The sequence below is a fragment of the Trachymyrmex cornetzi genome, unplaced genomic scaffold (genome assembly GCF_001594075.2).
Source record: "Trachymyrmex cornetzi isolate Tcor2-1 unplaced genomic scaffold, Tcor1.1 scaffold122, whole genome shotgun sequence".
NCBI lineage: Eukaryota > Metazoa > Arthropoda > Insecta > Hymenoptera > Formicidae > Trachymyrmex > Trachymyrmex cornetzi.
Window position 1 is genome coordinate 2,184,945 of NW_017295784.1, and position 18,303 is coordinate 2,203,247.

The following is an 18,303-nucleotide window of genomic DNA, read 5'->3' on the forward strand; positions in this document are numbered from 1 at the left end:
CCCAACCCTGCCAAAAATAAATTATAAAGTGAAATGAGGGCAATTGAGAGCAAACACAGTTAATTATAGCATTTATCTATTAACGTATATTATTACGTAAAAATAATTATTTTATACGTAGTTTCTTGGTTAACAATATATACGAACGTTTCGACTTATATTTAAATTTAAGCCATCCTCAGCGTATGCAACAGTAAATTAAAGTCATGGATTCTTGGTGGTTCTGAGTTAATTGTACAATTTGAACACTGTTAAGGAGTTCTTTCTCAACGTTCAAATTGTACAATTAACTCAGAACCACCAAGAATCCATGACTTCAATTTACTGTTGTATGCGCTGAGGATGGTTTAAGTATAAGTCGAAACGTTCGTATGTATTGTTAACTAAGAAACTATGTATAAAATAATTACTTTTATGTAATAATATATGTTAATAGATATACGCTGTAGTTAATTGTGTTTGCTCTCAATTGCCCTCATTTCACTTTATAATTTATTTTAACGAATCTGAGAGCCAAAGGTCAAATTAAATATTTGTATTGATTTTGTAAATTTCAAAAATATTTTTTAATTTTAGAAACTCTTAGATATAAAAAACATATATATTCTATTATACGTATTATTCCTTTTTTGTGTTAATATAATTTTAAATAAGATGTTTTATGAATTATACATTTGAATAATATTTTTTAAATGTAATAATTTAAATAATAATTTAATGTTCCATCTTTTCATATTTGACTTTTAAAAAATTTCATTTGTGGAGTACCAATATATATATCCACTTCAATAATAAATTCTGGATCTGCCAATGAATGTAAACTAATTTTAATCTCGGTTTAATTGATTTTTATACCCTTTTTTAATTCTTAGAACTAGAAAAAGGTAAAAAATAAATTAAACTAGAATTTAAGTTAATCTTAAAATTTAACTTACTTTTTACATTGCTAGAAACAAGCTAGAAGTGAGTCGCATTATTTTCGCAATATTTCTACAATGACATATTGATGATAACGCAACATTTTGAACTAGACGTGCGAACGTGCGATCAATATTTCCACCATTGACATTACAATGGATTATAATTAGAAATTGCGTATTTGAAAAGATATCACATAAATTAAAGATTTTTTTTTGTTCTCTTATTATTAATGCAATTTCATATTTATTTTGTTACATGCATTAATAGCATTTTCGCATGCACAGTGAAATGATTCACTGTGTAAGTTATACTGTGTATTCTTGCTGAAAAATGCCCATTATTTTTTATATACTTGAATCGAACTAATAAATCTGCTTGTATAATTGCTTGCACTTTTTGCACTCAAAATCTTTGCTTTGTCAAAAATTATTGGGGATTTCAAACACACGGAAAAAATCTAATATCTATGAATATCGGAAATCAATTCCTAGGTGGAACAGACAGAGTCAAGTTAAGACATAGAGATGTCATTATAATGTTATTTAATACTTAAAAATGAACTTACAAAGTGTCATGTTAATAATAAGCTAGTCATGATAACGTTTTAACGATAAGATTATAATTTTTGTATTTTATTCTTTTGCATTATCAAGACAAATACAAAATGCTGTGAAGAAGAAGAAATCGAATGAAATTTCGTCCCTGGAACAAACTCGGGACCAACTTCACGTGGTTGTAGTGACATTTCGTTGGAACGCATAATGTTGGCTATACGCAGCAATCTCGGCAGCTTCAGATTAAATGGGGCACAAGTGTTTTGTGTTTGATTGTTCAAATTCTTGCAATAACAATGGAGTGTATAGTAGCGAATGTGGAACATATGCGATTTGATATTGAAGTTGCTCTTGACGAACAGTATGGTGCTCTTCCGTTACCTTTCACCGGCATGGACAGTATGTTCTTTCACAATATAAGTGTTATGCAGTTGCTTGTGTTAGGTTAAGTTTGCGTAACGTAATGTCATATTTATCCGGGCTATTTCAATTTATTATATATACAAATTATTTTTTATTATGTCAATATCGCAAATTTTTTTAAACGGTTTTCTCTTTAGTAATAACATTTATCGGAATTTTCGAGTAACAAGCAATAATCTGTATCTTATGTACTTAGAGAATACAGTATGATTTCGTTAAAAGAGATAATAGATCTATTTTATATGTTAATAATATAAAACTCTTAGTAAATAATCTTCTCTCTTCATTTTACAGAATCAATTGCCGCAGTGTGTCAGTTTTATCCAAAAGGCAGTTGTAATAAAGGAGCTTCGTGTCCTTTCAGGCATGTTCGAGGCGATCGCACGATAGTATGTAAACATTGGTTAAGAGGTCTTTGCAAGAAGGGTGATCAGTGTGAATTTCTACATGAATATGATATGACAAAAATGCCAGAATGTTATTTTTATTCTAGATTCAGTAAGTAACTTGATATTTATATTATAGTTATTTTCCTTTTACTATAAGTCCTTTACTTGAACATTTCAATATAAATGATCTGAATGATTCAAATATGCAACATTCTATATATTTAAATTGTACAACCATCATACCATACATATATCAAAGTATATTTAAACAAAGTAAATTATTACAGATGCATGTCACAATAAAGAATGTCCATTTTTACACATCGATCCAGAGACAAAAGTCAGAGATTGTCCATGGTACGATCGTGGTTTTTGTAGGCATGGTCCCTTATGTCGGCATCGGCATGTCAGACGTGTTCTATGTATGGCTTATTTAGCAGGTTTTTGTCCAGAAGGACCAAATTGTAAATTTATGCAGTAAGTATATACAAAAGACGTAAGTCTTTTATAGAAATCTATTTTAAATCTTACGAATCTGTATTTGCAATGTAATCTGTTTTTATATAGTCCAAGATTCGAATTACCGGCAATACAAGATATGCAACCAAAGGAGGGCAAAAAAGTTATGATTACTTGTCACTTTTGTGGAGAAGGAGGTCATAAAGCGATCTATTGCAACAAAATGCCACCCGATGTACGGGAAGCTCAAGTTAGACAGGAGCTCGACAATGATTCTCGTTCATCGCATCATCATATGAATATACATAATGGACCACCACCGTCACGAGGGCCGCAAAAACCACTCGAAGAAGTGACGTGTTACAAATGTGGACAAAAAGGTCATTATGCCAATAAATGTCCAAAAGGTCATTTAGCATTTTTGAGCCATGCAAGTATTCATGCAAGTGGAGGTGGTGGACAAAATCAGAATTATCGGAGATGATTTTCTTTGTTTTATTTATGTAACATGGATATTGTGATGCTACTTTATCTCATTATCTTTAAAAATTTCTATTATACAATAAAATAATTTATCATATGTGTCAACCTAATATGTGTTAATTGCCGCTTTTACGATGTTTCAACGATAAATAAAAGCATTTTCATGCTTTTCTTTTTAGACATAACATCAACATTTAAAAATCTAATATAAAAAATGAAAAAGCAACTTGCATTTAAGCGGGTTCTTTAATATTAACAAGTTTTATGTTAAACTATAACAAATTAAAATATTTTTATTCTAAAAATTATAAATGTTTAAATACGTAGCTGTTACAGTTTTGCAGTAACACAGTTGCGTTCATACGTATAAGATGCATTTTAGTTATTGCTATATCAGCTTCTGATACAGGGTGTTATAAAAAGATATATGTTTATATATAATATAGATTAATTGTGGATAAAACCTGTATGACCTGCTGGGAAGACATACATTTTACTGGTTATGATTAACATTTCAATTATCTCTTTACAAAGAGATAAATCTTTATAACTGAATTTTTACACTAACTGTAAACTCACTCTTTGCGTAAATGCTTTAAAATTAAAAAACAATGACATGGAAGGCGCGAAAATGGTACGAAGACATGCGTTTCAATTGTTATATGCTACTCGCGTTTCAATTACAAAATTTTCTTCTAATTATTCAGAATTATTTCATCACGTAGTTCAATTTTACTTACATCTAGAAACTTAATAACATTTATCAGGGATAAGCTGATACTGATCTTACATACAAGTGGTTTCATGTAATTATGAAGAAAATGAAAACGATCTTGATAAATTTTTTAAAAATCATATCTTATCATGTTGTGTTGTACTCGATAACTTCAACGTAATTAGCGGGGAAAAGTCCGTATGTTCCATCAGGTCCAAGTCCTTGCCACCAGCCTTCGTCAATTGCATCTATATGTGTGATTATATCTCCAGGATCAAATGTGATTTCTGTGTCGTCAGCGGCTTGATAGTCATATAAAGCTCTAGCTTTCATTCCCTCGTTATTCGGATCGAAATATAAGTACGAGCCATCTAATTGATTGTATAATTCATTTTCGGTGACTTGCTCCTTAGACTCTGCCGTTTGTTCCGGTTGCGGATTGGTGGTAGTTTTCAATTCTTGATTGGTATTTTGAGATTGAGGCACTGTGGACGAAGAAATCGTCACTGTTTCTGCACTTGTAGATTTTTTCGCTTCGGCTGGTGTCTCCTCGCGAGACTTTACATCAGGCTGGTCTTTTATCTGAGCCTCTTCCAACGCTTTTCTCATAGACTCCACATGATTGTTCTTAGGTAAAAATTGTTGTGCCGAAGCCGTCTTCATCTGGCCAGCCGCCGAATTCTGTTCAAATATCGCTCGAGCATTTATTGTTCTTTGAGCGATCAATTGTTGCGTTTCTTTGCTCCTTTGTCTTCGTAATTCTTCACTTCGCGATTTATGATCATCTTCAACATCATTGTTGTAATTTTGAGCAGCTTTTTGATTGCGTAAATTGTTCGCCTCTTCGGCACGCTGCTCGGCCAGCTTTTGACGAGCGATTGAATTTTCCTTAGCAGTTACCTGAAACAATATTTTATATGTGTGAATCTAGATAATGTATATAATATTTAATATACATATAAGATATATATGTAAAATCAAAATAAATGAAAAATATACGGGATTAAGACATACTTGTTGCTCCCTCAATTGCGTTTCCTTTTCTTCTCGAGCTCTCATTTCTTGTTCTAATTTCTGTCGCTCTTGTTCAGAACGTACTCGCTCTTGCTCCAATCTTTTTTTCTCTTCCATTTCTTCCTTTTCCCAAAACTGATCCCTTTCCATTGCATTTATTTCTTGTGCGGGGATCACTCTGCAAAGTATACATTAAGTAAGAATTGCATTCTATCAACGATTCCAAAATCACAAGATAGAAATATTAGAAACCTGCGATATGTTGTTCCAACAGGACCTGTATGTCCTTCGTTTTCACTACGAGGTTCATTAAATTTATACGCCGAGGCTGTTGCTCGCGCAAGCTTTTCCATAATTGCATCTACCTCTACATCATCTTCGGAACGTGCTGTAATTGTTATATGTGCTCCTTTCAACAATTTTTCTATATCTCTAATGTGATTGGCGCATGTTCCTTTCCTAACGATTGGAGCACCTTCCCCTTGCTATAAGCAAATATTTTGTCAAGCAAATGTCTCTACAAACAAAAGCCTGCAGCACACGATGCTTGTTTTCCTGCTAGATTGCTAGCTTACATTAGAATTTTGCCACCATATTGACTGTGATACTGGCACTGACAACACCGCAGCCAATACGGTAGCAAGATTCTAATCCAGTTAGCAATTCGACAGGAAAACAAGCATCGTGTGTCGCAGGCTTAAGTTATTATAAAATTCATGAAAGTTCTGATCATGTTTTTTTGTAATTTAATAAAAATGCAAAATATATTGTTTTATTAAATAAATTTCTAAATATTTTTTTCATACTTACCCAATTAATGAGCAAACACTTTGGTAGACTTGTTTTAGTGTCGATAACTCTGCAAAATGCGTACATGATGTGACTACTACTCAATCGATCAATCATCTCTTCTAATCCACCATCTCCTGTTCCAACTACTTTTAAGTCATTGGTCTGTCCTTCGTAGCCAAACACAGCCCTGTCAAAAATAAAAAATATTTAAATTTCCAATTATAAAGAATAATCGATTGAGTAATACCTATAAATATTTGAGATATATATTGTAAAATTTGAATGTAAAATCTTTCTTCAAAATTATAAGAGTCCACTTAGTCTACATCCACTCATATCAGTCAGTGCCTAATAATTTTTCACTGCTTTTTTTTGCCCATGAGAATATTTTATATTAAATCGATCAATTAGCAATGTGCACAATCAGATCCTTCTCAAAATTATGATCAAATTTTACATTAATAAATCGTAACTTTAGCTTTAAATTGACAAAACAGTTAAGTATCAAACAATTAAACATGATTAGTTCTTATCTATAAATCCAATCAATCACATTCAATTGTTATGTGAGCTAGCTGCTTCGTCTAATTTGAACATGGCCAATCATATAGTTCTATCTTCATGTTTTAAATACAATCATACAATCTTATACTATTTTATCACTTTTGTTCATTAAAAATAAATAAACGTGTTTAATACCCATCTCACGCAGATAAAAGATAACATATTTAATGTACTTTTTGCCTGCTTCATAATAATTGTCAAAAGCAAATAAAAAAAAATTTCAAAAGCAAATAAAAATCAAGATAGATGGACAGTAAGGAGTAGTTTTTAAAGTTAGTCCAATATTTATGCAAAACATCAAAGTATGCAGTATCGGAGTATACTTTTGAATTCAGAATTGTAAACTCGATACTGACAGAAAATAACCGGCTAACTTAACGTTTATATATGGATGTGTATGAGCAAATATGCCGAAACCGATTCGGTGCTACACGCCGGATCGAGGAAACACTATCGAGATTTAAATATACGCCTACCAGTTAGTAGACAATTTATCGTCGACCACGCTGTGCCAAGCCGCCACCAAGGCATCTTTGTTTTTCGTCAGATTAATTGACATTGTTCTTCGCTAAATTATCAAGTTCATAACAAGTTCCGGGGCGGATTCAGGTGGATTCGATAACGGGAGGAACCACACAGATTATACAAGTATATAGATAGCATACTCCTGATCCGCTGTGGAAGGAGCGTTTTAAACGCCTCCTACAGACAGGCCATTATTCAATATGGCCGATTTCTAATAATAAAAAAAGCTATAAATTATGGAAATAAATCTGTTTCTCTTTAATAGTCCCTTTTTAGTTATTCAGATTTCATATAAATGTTGTTTAGTTATATAGACTGACTTTATATTTCAATTGTAACCTAACCTAACCTATCTCCACTTTTTCTCTTTTTCGTTCAAATACGTATCTATCCATATCTATCTTATTTTAAGTTTAAAAATTTTTAGATAGCATTTATATTTTTGAGTAGTATTTTTCATATCCACAACTTGCACAGTCCTATAAACAAAATTATCCAATTAGCATAAAGAAAATTATCCAATCGTATTTTACGTACGTCCTTGATAGAAAAAGTGATTGGATAATTTTCTGTAGGAATATGTTTTCTGTGCAAGTCGAGTGGACTGCATGGACTGTGGATATACCCTAAATGTCTAAATAATTCAATGGCGCATGTGATAAGTGATTATATGTAAATACAATATCAAAAAATACGTGAGATTTTTCTTCTTTTCTTTCCTTAAATATTACTTTTATTTACCTAAATGCTATAATTGTGCGAACAAATAAAATTTAATGAGGAGTAGAATACAAAATAACCAATACTGTTGACTTACAATCATTATATATAGAAGTTTGTAACACGTTTTGTGGAGTTTCACGTGGCTTGTGTTAAAATGGAAATAGCAACGGATATAGATGAAAATAAAATTGTTCATGAAGAGATACTATTGAACATGTTAACATCAGAAGAAGAAAATAAAAATATATTTCATAAAGAGATAGAATTATTAACGTCACAAGAATTAGTGCATGATGAAAAATCGTCGAAAGAAGAAGCTGAGATATTACAGTTAGACATACAGTCTTCTAAAGAACACGAAGAAATGATCTCTGATGAAAAGCTAGAAAAAGTAGTCACTGAGATTCTGCAAATACATGAAGAAAATGATTGTGATAAACTTAATGCAATGACCACATTAGACGCAAGTAAGATAGAAAACGTGATTTATATCTGTGATGTATCTGCTGATATGCAAAATATTATCCAATGTATTAAAAAAAAAAATGCGACATCTGCATATGAGCACTATCATATATCTGTTTGTGAGAATGTAGAACCTGATGTTAGACAAGAAACTTTACAAAAATCTCCAGAAATTATAAAGTCTGATATCTCAAATGATACTAATATAATACAAAATAAATACGCAAATAAACATGTAATTAATCAAGTTACAGAACTAAGCGTTCAAAATAATAAGATGCAAGTAAACAATCTATCACTACAAAAACAAACAGGTACAAATGTATATTGATTTATTAATAAAAATTTTTTATGTATATTTACTTTATGTATCTCACTATTTTATATATATCTTTTATTTATAATGTACAAAAATATACTATATATTATAAGTACATTTGAAATTACAAAAAATATTTATATTGCAGTATCCTGTATATATAATTTCTTAAAATTGTATCTATTTAACAGGAAACAATGGAATGTCTTCTCTTAGCATTATTGCTGCAGAATATGAAGACACAGATTCAGATGTAGAAGAAGAGATAAGAACAAATACTACAACTGAAAATGAACATACCATGTTACAAATACAAAATTTACAGCAATATCGTACATTCGAAAAACAGTTATCATGTGACGAAATTGATAGCGAAGATGATTCTGATAGTAGTGTTGATAGCAGCACCAGTAGCAGCAGTAGCAGCAGTAGTAGCAGTAGCAGCAGCAGCAGCAGTAGTGATAGTAGCAGCGACAGTGAACCAGATAATAATGTAAAAATTAATAACAGGTACTATTATCTTTTCATAAAAATGAAACTATAACATATATTTAATATCTTTTTATATGAGTGTAAACTTTTGAATTATGTTAACTTTCAGAAAGAAAGAAAGGGAAGTAAATGTATCAAAGAAACAAAAGCACATACAAAGTGAATTAGATGATCTTCCACCCATAGAAGACTTAACAATTAGTGTCCCTGAAGTTTTATGTAATCCATTAGGCAAGGTATAATTAATATAAACTAATTTTATATATATATATATACATATATATATATAAATTAAAATAAATTAAATTAATAATTTTTTAACTCCAAGAATAAATTTAATACAAATAAAGTGCCTATGTAAGTCTCTGTGAATGTAAATGCGTACATTATATGTTGATAAAGTATAATTTAGCCATTATGAATGTATAATAATAATTAATAGGCATTTTACTTTTATCATGTATATATTATATACGTACATATATATATAGAAGAATATATACACTTTTGTGAATATCTAAGATGTAAAATAAATTAATACTGTAAGAACAAATAGTAATTTTTAAATACTCAAATCTCGATTATTTGAACATTTCAGATTGAAAAGATTGTAGAACAGTTAGTAATTGTAAAACCAAATCCTGGTGAAGTTACACTCAATCTGGATACAGTTTTATTTGTAAACAAAGGAACAAAAGCGCTCGGTAAAATATTTGATGTGTTTGGTTCCGTGAACGAACCGTATTACTGCGTTCGCTTCAATGATGCTAAACATATACAAGATAATGATGTCAAAGTGGGTATGCAGGTGTATTATTGCCCGAACTCGGAGTACACGTCTCTTGTTTTCTTACATGAGTTGACAAAGTTGGTACTTTAATGAATACAGCATATGTTACATGCGATTGTAATATTGTGTAAATGAGTAAATAAATTAAAATAAATGTTTTCTTTCAGGATAAAAGCTTGCGATGCAATTGGTGACGATGAGCAACCGGAATTTTCAGATGATGAGGAAGAACAGGCTTATTACCAAAATCTGAAGCAGAAAGGTACTAAAGATTCTAACGGCCAGAATTCGCAGAAACGCCAACGTCGGATGGGTAAATATATTAATTTCAAAATTAGTATCAGTTGCTACAAACAACTAATAATTTTTAGATTCTCGCAACACAGAAATGGGCTGGCAATCAAATCATCCATGGAACAGAAATAAAAAAGTCCAATCTCAAAGATATAAACAGAAGCAGCAAAATTGGAGTAGTGGTAGTCATTTTAATTCTGCACAGAATGAAACATATTCATATAATGCTTGGCAACAATATCCATATCAAGATAATGCTTATTGGCAATCAAGTTCACAAAACATGTATCCGATGTCTAACAGACCATATGCAGGCTACAGACCAACATTTAGCGGACCACGTTTGCCACAGTATAGTAATCCAAGTAATTTGGATGGCACACACCAATATTATCAAGGTACCAAGCCTAATTTCTAAAGCAAGCCTGTCCAATTTGAGCTTCGGAGCTCAAATTGGACAGGCCTGTTCTAAAGTAATAGTACACAAAATCAATATCTTATAATTCTCTTCGAATCAATATTATGTGTTTGTCCGTAGGGATAGATTATCGTCCCAATGTGTACATGCCTTCTTATTCAGCTTGGTCACCAATGTTGATGACGAATACACATTGGTTTCCACCAGTTCCTTCATCTTCTTCAAATACAACGGATGCGGAGAGTGTCGATCCAAATTCATCTAAATAACTTAATGCTGAAAATATTAATAGGATAATAAAATAATGATTGTATTTTTATGTAGAAGTAGTATTTTCTTATTTCACACACATTTTCTCTATATTATTTTATATACTAAATTGTGTCAACAAAATTCTGAATAATTCTTCGGTTTTTATATACGAATTTATTAAAAAATGACGACAATTCCTCAAAATACAGACGACATGTTCAGTAATTCGCTATGAATCTGTTAAGTGCCAGATTTGATTTCTGTATCTTCGGATTTTTTAAACGCGAAGAATTCATGACAAGTTGCCTCAACTTGCTTAATAGTTTTATCATCCTCGCAAGAAATGTTTTATTAAACCAGGCCGTAGTCAAACGGAGCAAGAGGACTTTGTTAAGCTTTGACAAGTACTAGCATTTTTTCAGATTTGTATACAGTCCGGAACAATATAAAAATTTACATCAATACAAAAATTCAGGGATCCAGAATGCTGATGAAAGATAAAATTCCATTTTGCCAGCGGAGGGTTATTAAATATGCAACTCTAGAAGTAACAAAAATATTTTCTTTATCAGATAAAGGTTTACATTTTTCTTATTATGGATATGCTTTATTAATCATTAAAAAGTCGTCATTTTTCAGCTTATTTACAACTGGTTCTTCCAATTGACGCTCTGCGATTGCAATATCATTCTTTATCTCTGTGATGAGTTCGTCTGCAATAAAAAGTAATATAAAATTATCCTCTAAAGTATTAGTAACAGCAATTTTTAAGTAGTAGCTATTTGAATTACTTTGAAAGAATAGTAATCCCTTTACGATTTACATAAATTTCATGTCATTATTATGATCCATTACCTAAAGAAGAGAAATCTTTTTCTGGTCTTATATATCCGCCAATTATAATCTTGAGCTCCTCACCGTATAAATCTCTTTGGAATTTGTGTAATAGGTGAACTTCCTGCAAAATAATTATGATTTGTATTTACCTAACACACTAAGATATTTTTTAAATATAAAATATTTTATAATTGTTTAAATAGTGATAATTATAATATAATTTATATTAAGATAACTTTGAACCATCTTAGATTTAATTAGCAAGAAGTCTTTTATATCTCGAAATTATTTTTCATACCATTGACTTTTTTTCATTCTTGTAATACGGATTCCATCCTATGCTTACGACCATTTTATAAACTTTTCCATGCAAGGATGCCCAACCATAATAAATTCCAGTACTTAGATCCTTCGGCAAAGCATCGATCACGGATTCTGGGAGATTAGCTGATTTTTATAAAAGAAAAAAACATGAATTTTCTTCAAAATTTGTTCTATATTAATGTTCTGTTCGATATTAAACTCAAATACAGATTTTAACTATAAATATTAAGAAATAAATATTCCGATCAAATGTGGCATCGTAATAGATGTGGAGTAATTTTGCACTTTTGATGTTTAAAAGAAAAAGATAAAAATTATATATTATAAAATATGCGTAAAACCGATTATATGCTGATCATAAAGTTAAATACAAATTAAATAATATGAAAACTGCTGATGTAAGAGAATTTAAAGTCCCAAAAAGAGAATTTAAGTTTCCAAAAAAATGTTAAACATTTCAAAAAATACATTTTCTACACATTTCGCGTTTCAAACGAAGTTTAAACACGTAGTATTACGTGCTACAATATTTATTTTATGATAACTTCAAACTCGGATTAACTTAGATTAATTTAACCGGCCGAATTGCTTATAAAATATTCGAAGTACATAATCGCTGTCCTTATCCTAATATTTCTTTTCTAATAAAAGACGTGAAATTAATTAAATGACGAGAAATTAATTATTTTACATTAAAAGATCGCTTGATGAATTCATCACTGATTAAATGAATTGGAATTTCATCAAATTCGCGGCGTCCACTGGATTTTAAGATTTTTTTGGTATTTTTAAAATGTTCTAAAAGCCTTCTCTTTCTCAATTTCCTAATGCATAAATCTGTAGCTCGCAATTTGTTTACGACTTTTTTATAATTTTAAAAAGCTTTTTAAATGTTTCCTTCTCTTTTGAAGAGAAATATCTCTATTTAAATAAATTCATTTTCTCACAATGCCTCGAATCTCATTCAACTCGTACCTCTCCTCAGAGAAAATGTAATAAAATTTTTATTTGTCACAATCGCATCGATCGCTATTATTTAACATAATTAAGGCGTGTCCCATTATTGATTATCATTTTAACTTTCTAGGGCGCATTGTTATAAACAATACAATATCAAAACAGTTTTTTCTTATCAATACTACGTTTCACAGACATTACGACTTGTACGAGTTTATTCTAACACAACTTCCTTTTACGCAGCAAATAACGTTATCGTTATCATTTTGATAAAATAGCAGTTTTACGATTTTTTTATTATAATCAAAAAAATCAATAAACTTAAAAATGGGAAAACTAAATGTCATATATGTATACATATATTGTGAATAAAATAATGTGCGCTTTAAATCTGCTTATCGAAAGTTAATTATCTGCCTTCCTCTAAAATCAAAAATACGTCTCGAGCGTAAATTTTCAGTTCCCGTTTATCGCTCGAGATAAGTGGGTCTGCTGCCTAATGTAGATTAACTTCAATCTCGGTTTAACTTACTCTTCACCATTTTTAAATTTTTAGAACTAGAAAAAGATGAAGAGTTAGTTGAATCGAGATTAAAATTAAACTACACTGGTAGAAACAGACATTAAATATCATTGAGACAATTACTCGCCAAATGTATCAATCACTTTAGCAAATCAAGATAATTTCTCTACTTATTTTATTCCTTAGAAAATATCACGGAGCTATAACTTGGGTCTCGAGGTGAGAAAACGGAGAACATAAAATGCGGGAGGCGCACATTTAAAACAAATATCTATCGATTCGAAATGAAAAAAGAATCCTAACCTAAAGCAAAATGTGTTTGGAACTGCTACATACATGACGTAGATTTTAATTTTAACCTAAACGGAGGAAGAGGAATAAAAAAACCGTGCTTATGACAGCAAATTTCTGTTATCTTTAAATGACAGAGGAAAACGTCGAACGTTATTGTCAATATTGACATGTGACAATCGATACTCGGCGTTCTGCTGTTACGTAAATCAGATTGTTGGTCGAATGGCACATATTAAACAAGTGTTCGGAGGATGAAGTGATACCTGTCGGAATGCCAAGCGCCTTCGAACCTCTGCCGAAACCCTTGATGACAGTTCCGGACACGAAGCATGGCAAGATCTTGCTGCCCATAATAGTGGTTCATTCTAGATCCGCACTGTTCTACGCTCAATTCGCGAAAGAACGCGGTAGAGATAAACATCACGACAATTAATAATATGACGTGGCGTATCCTCAATAGCTCATATTCATGTATGTCAACATAATGAATTCAATACGTGTCCGGTAACACAATGATGTTTATTGACACTGTCAATAAACTCCGTTCTCTCTCTCTCTCTCTCTGTCTTCAGAATAATATAGGATTTCCCTTGAGAAAAATCCTCGGCGAGATCGAGCTTTCTTCTTACGAGGGTGGTCTGAAAAGTTTCCGACCTCAGCGTGAAGATGGCAGCGCTGTAAAGCTAGTGAATTTCGTTGTTCATCTGTTGACAGTTATTCACCACAGTTTCAGCCATTTTGGACGCGCAGTTGTTATGTAGCAGTCGTTTGAGTGAGTTGATGTGAGTCATTTTGTGAAAATGGAGAAAATCGAGTATCGAGCTGTCATTAAATATCTGTTTTTGAAAGGCAATACGCCTACGCAAATCAAAGATGAGTTGGATTTTGTGTACGGGGACTCTGTACCATCATTTACCACAGTGAAATTTTGGGCAGCTGAATTTAAACGTGGCCGTAAGAGCTTGGGAGACGATGAACGTTCGGGACGTCCAAAAACTGCAACTGCCGACGAAAACATCGCCAAAGTTCACCAAATGGTGCTAGACGACCGCCGAATTAAAGTGAGAGAGATAGCAGAGGTTATGAAAATGTCAAAAGAACGTGTTTGTCACATATTAAATGAACATTTAGGCATGACAAAGCTGTCCGCGCGTTGGGTGCCGCGTTTGCTCACGTTAGACCAAAAACGTGTTCGAATGAACATTTCTAACGCTCTGTTGGCGCAGTTTAGGCGCAATAAATCCGAGTTTTGGCGCCGATTAATTATTGTAGATGAAACTTGGATACACCATTATACGCCCGAAACAAAAATACAGTCCAAACAGTGGATTGCAAAGGGGGAACCGGCTCCAAAAAAAGCAAAAACTGCTTTTTCGGCTGGGAAAGTGATGGCGACTGTTTTTTGGGATAGTCATGGAGTTATTTTCATCGATTATCTTCAAAAAGGAAAAACCATTACAGGAGCATACTACGCATCATTACTTGACAAGCTGAAGGCAGAACTTGCGGAAAAACGACCACATTTGCAGAAAAAGAAAATCCTGTTTCACCAAGACAACGCACCGTTTCACACCTCAGCGGTTGCCATGGCGAAAATCCACGAATTACGGTTTGAACTGCTTGACCATCCGCCTTACTCACCAGATCTAGCCCCAAGTGACTTCTTTTTGTTCCCTCGTCTAAAAATTGCGCTCGGAGGACAGAGATTTTCGTCAAATGAAGAGGCAATCACCTTCGTGAACAATTATTTTGCAGAGAAAAACGCCGAGTACTATTTGGACGGGTTACAGAGATGGGAGCATCGCTGGGAGAAGTGTGTAGAGTTACAAGGAAACTATGTTGAAAAATAAAAAAAAAAAATTCGGAAAAAATGTCTTCTATCTTCGTTAGGTCGGAAACTTTTCAGACAGCCCTCGTATATGTAATATCTGCCCGATCTTTTTTTAATGTTTTAATTTTTCATATAACATTTCGTAAACACAATAAAAATAAATATGGAGAGATTATTATAAAAATAGTAATTCGCCCACAAACGTTTAACAACTTTATATTAAGCATATGAAGACACATTATTTGTATCTTCGAAATATAGAAATATTTCCATTGTATCTTTGTGCTTAGCTCTTACACATTAATTTTGTGTAAACACCTTTTTAATCAATTAAGACCCGGTTTCACTAATGTAAGATTAGCTTGAATCTCGGTTTATCTTTTTTAATTCTTAGAATTAGAAAAACATAAACAGTAAATTGAATCGAGACTGAAGTTAATCTTACATGATGGAATCAGATCTGAGATATCAGACTTGTCCTTTTTAGTTAAACTTCTTGTATTGTTGATCTTTTCTCGTTTTTTTTCTTCAATGTGGAGGGAAAAAGAGGAAAGTTAAGCCGTGCAAGAACTACAGTTGCAAAGAACAAACTTATTGCTAAAGCGATAAAAATTATTAGAATTTTTTTCTAACTTCCTTTTTGTTTTCCATAAATGTTATAAAAATTGTCAGCCATTTACATATCGCGTAGGAAATATTATAATACATTTAAGAATAAAATTTTGTTTTTAATGGTCTTTTGCAGCTATTCGATATCGAATGTTTCATAAATTCATACAAAGAACGTTTCTCGACGTAAAAATGCTTCTGCTCTTTTCTCGTAATCCTCTTTATTTACTATAAAACTATGTTTTTAACAAATTGCTGATACGTGTACGAAATATTATCAATTCAATATTCGATCGCTCGAACGATATCCAAATAGAACGGACGTAACGAAATTGCTCATATCCACAGAGAGCAGAGAATTTTCTCTCTTGTGGATTCGTGATGCGCTCCATATAATGTTCTCTCTCGACAAAAGGATAGTTTAAATTAATTTAAATATCAAATGTGTTATCTCTGTTACAACCGAGATGTCTCATAATGTCTTCAGTGAAATTAAGTCTGTAAAAAATTTATCTGTTACTGATATCTCTTCTCTATGTGTGATACTAATTTCCCTTTACTCCATCCCTCTGAATTCAAATTGCGACATTTACAATATTGCCACTGTGTATGCATTTACATAGAGATCTTTCCCAGATAACAATGTTTAAAATCATAAGACGTCTTTAAAGTGGCTTTTAGACGATCAATATATTATTGCACAATATTTGATATTGTATAGTATTATGTCTAGAGGCCACTTAAGATGGTTCTTACAAAAATGTCTTTGAGACTTTTATGATTCTTTTACTGATTATTTGGAGATTATCTATGTTCGGCTATCAGATTGTTTTGAATCGTTTAAGAGGGGCATCAAAATAATTATATATTAATACTGAACTGTTAGGGATCGTTTAAGACGGTTCTCATAAAGATGTCTTTAAGACTTAAGTTTTTCTTTGATTTTGAACTTGATATTATCTGGGTTCTCTTTTAGAGTTTCATGTATATACGTATTGCGCGCATCTGTCAAAAGTGATTACATATACGTACAATTGTAAATTCGCTAGAAAAAATTAAATAATATCTACGTATAGTTAAAAAATAAAATGATAAATTTCTCCTCTAAATTTTTGTTGACAAATTCGTAAACGTTACAGAAATTCCGTATATCTAGAGAAAATAAAAGAAAAATAAAATAATGAAAGAATGCGTTATATCTTTCTAACACGACGCTCATCGAGACGAGCGTGTCTTTGGAACTGAAAATGAAAAATGCGCGTTTAAAAATAATTGTATTATTTACACGATATATGCAGGTACATGAAATGCAAACTGCGCACGAGGTCTCACATATAAGTGGATTTCAATCGAGAACTCTTGAATGCGCTCAATCTCGAAAATCACGAACAGAAGAACTTTTTTTAATCCTATATTAACGTTCAGTCGAGATACTCCTGACTCCGATTTCCCCCAATTACTCCTGACTCGAATTTAAAGATTAAAATCTGTATAATTTCGACGTAACATATAATATCACATAATAATATCCACTGCAGACGCGCAAGAAAAAAAAGATTCGCGTATCTTGTTTAAAAATCTCTATCAGATCGAGATCGGTATAATTTAGTGTTTAATTGCGAATGCTTCTATAATGCTTTACGCATAATACGTATGAAAAAACTCTCACGATATCATGCAAGATTTAACGTCTTTATTACATTTTTTTTTAAATGATCCGGCAATTCTATATTCTCTTAATAACAGCGTTATTATTATTAATAGTAATATTATTATTACGATTATTTTTTTCTTGTCCGGTCCTCTATAATTCGATTTAAGCTTTTGCAGGCGTACACATTCACATTCGCGAAGACTATCTGATTTGATATCTTTTCAAGTTACTGCATGCGGCATATAAGAATTCTCATCCTCTCTCTCTCTCTCTCTCTCTCTCTCTCTCTCTCTCTCTCTCTCTCTCTCATGACACGTGACGATATATTTTTCTTTATTTATTATCGATCTAATTTGGGAAAAACGTAGATTTTCGGATAGACTAAACGAATTCAAGGCATTTTGCCACATGTACCAGCTACTACATTATTACTATTACCCTATTTTCGTCATTATTCGTTACTATATAAAAATAATACAATAACTATATATAATAATTATAATGATATTTATATCACTAATTAATGCTCAATTAGCTGAAATGGCCATTCCTCTCTTTTGAATAGGAATAATTAATAAGTAAATAATTTTAGAAATCTATCTTCGTAGTTTTAATTTCTAATATTTAATATAAGTGCTTATCTTATCTATGTTCAACAAGGTATCCTCGATTATTAACGTAA

At 31.7% G+C, this 18,303-nt stretch overlaps 4 protein-coding genes across 4 annotated transcripts; 2 read left to right on the plus strand and 2 right to left on the minus strand.

The window, feature by feature from the left end:
- Positions 1-1,716: 1,716 nt before the first annotated feature.
- On the plus strand, positions 1,717-3,526 carry Clp (cleavage and polyadenylation specificity factor subunit 4). Its single transcript, XM_018519992.1, has 4 exons — positions 1,717-1,874; positions 2,193-2,396; positions 2,575-2,764; positions 2,855-3,526. The coding sequence occupies exons 1-4, from the start codon at positions 1,772-1,774 to the stop codon at positions 3,228-3,230; spliced, it is 873 nt and encodes a 290-aa protein (XP_018375494.1). The 5' UTR covers positions 1,717-1,771; the 3' UTR covers positions 3,231-3,526.
- A 3-nt stretch (positions 3,527-3,529) lies between these two features.
- On the minus strand, positions 3,530-6,956 carry Abp1 (Actin binding protein 1). Its single transcript, XM_018519982.1, has 5 exons — positions 6,791-6,956; positions 5,769-5,937; positions 5,211-5,443; positions 4,959-5,136; positions 3,530-4,844 (listed from the first exon to the last, which is right to left on the minus strand). The coding sequence occupies exons 1-5, from the start codon at positions 6,871-6,873 to the stop codon at positions 4,092-4,094; spliced, it is 1,416 nt and encodes a 471-aa protein (XP_018375484.1). The 5' UTR covers positions 6,874-6,956; the 3' UTR covers positions 3,530-4,091.
- Positions 6,957-7,548: 592 nt separating this feature from the next.
- LOC108769128 (H/ACA ribonucleoprotein complex non-core subunit NAF1) lies at positions 7,549-10,682 on the plus strand. The gene is made up of 7 exons (XM_018519949.1): positions 7,549-8,341; positions 8,538-8,856; positions 8,948-9,074; positions 9,437-9,705; positions 9,796-9,941; positions 10,000-10,320; positions 10,461-10,682. The coding sequence occupies exons 1-7, from the start codon at positions 7,717-7,719 to the stop codon at positions 10,607-10,609; spliced, it is 1,956 nt and encodes a 651-aa protein (XP_018375451.1). The 5' UTR covers positions 7,549-7,716; the 3' UTR covers positions 10,610-10,682.
- A 186-nt stretch (positions 10,683-10,868) lies between these two features.
- Rfk (Riboflavin kinase) lies at positions 10,869-14,063 on the minus strand. The gene is made up of 4 exons (XM_018520004.1): positions 13,791-14,063; positions 11,728-11,876; positions 11,448-11,550; positions 10,869-11,305 (listed from the first exon to the last, which is right to left on the minus strand). The coding sequence occupies exons 1-4, from the start codon at positions 13,876-13,878 to the stop codon at positions 11,187-11,189; spliced, it is 459 nt and encodes a 152-aa protein (XP_018375506.1). The 5' UTR covers positions 13,879-14,063; the 3' UTR covers positions 10,869-11,186.
- Positions 14,064-18,303: the final 4,240 nt, after the last annotated feature.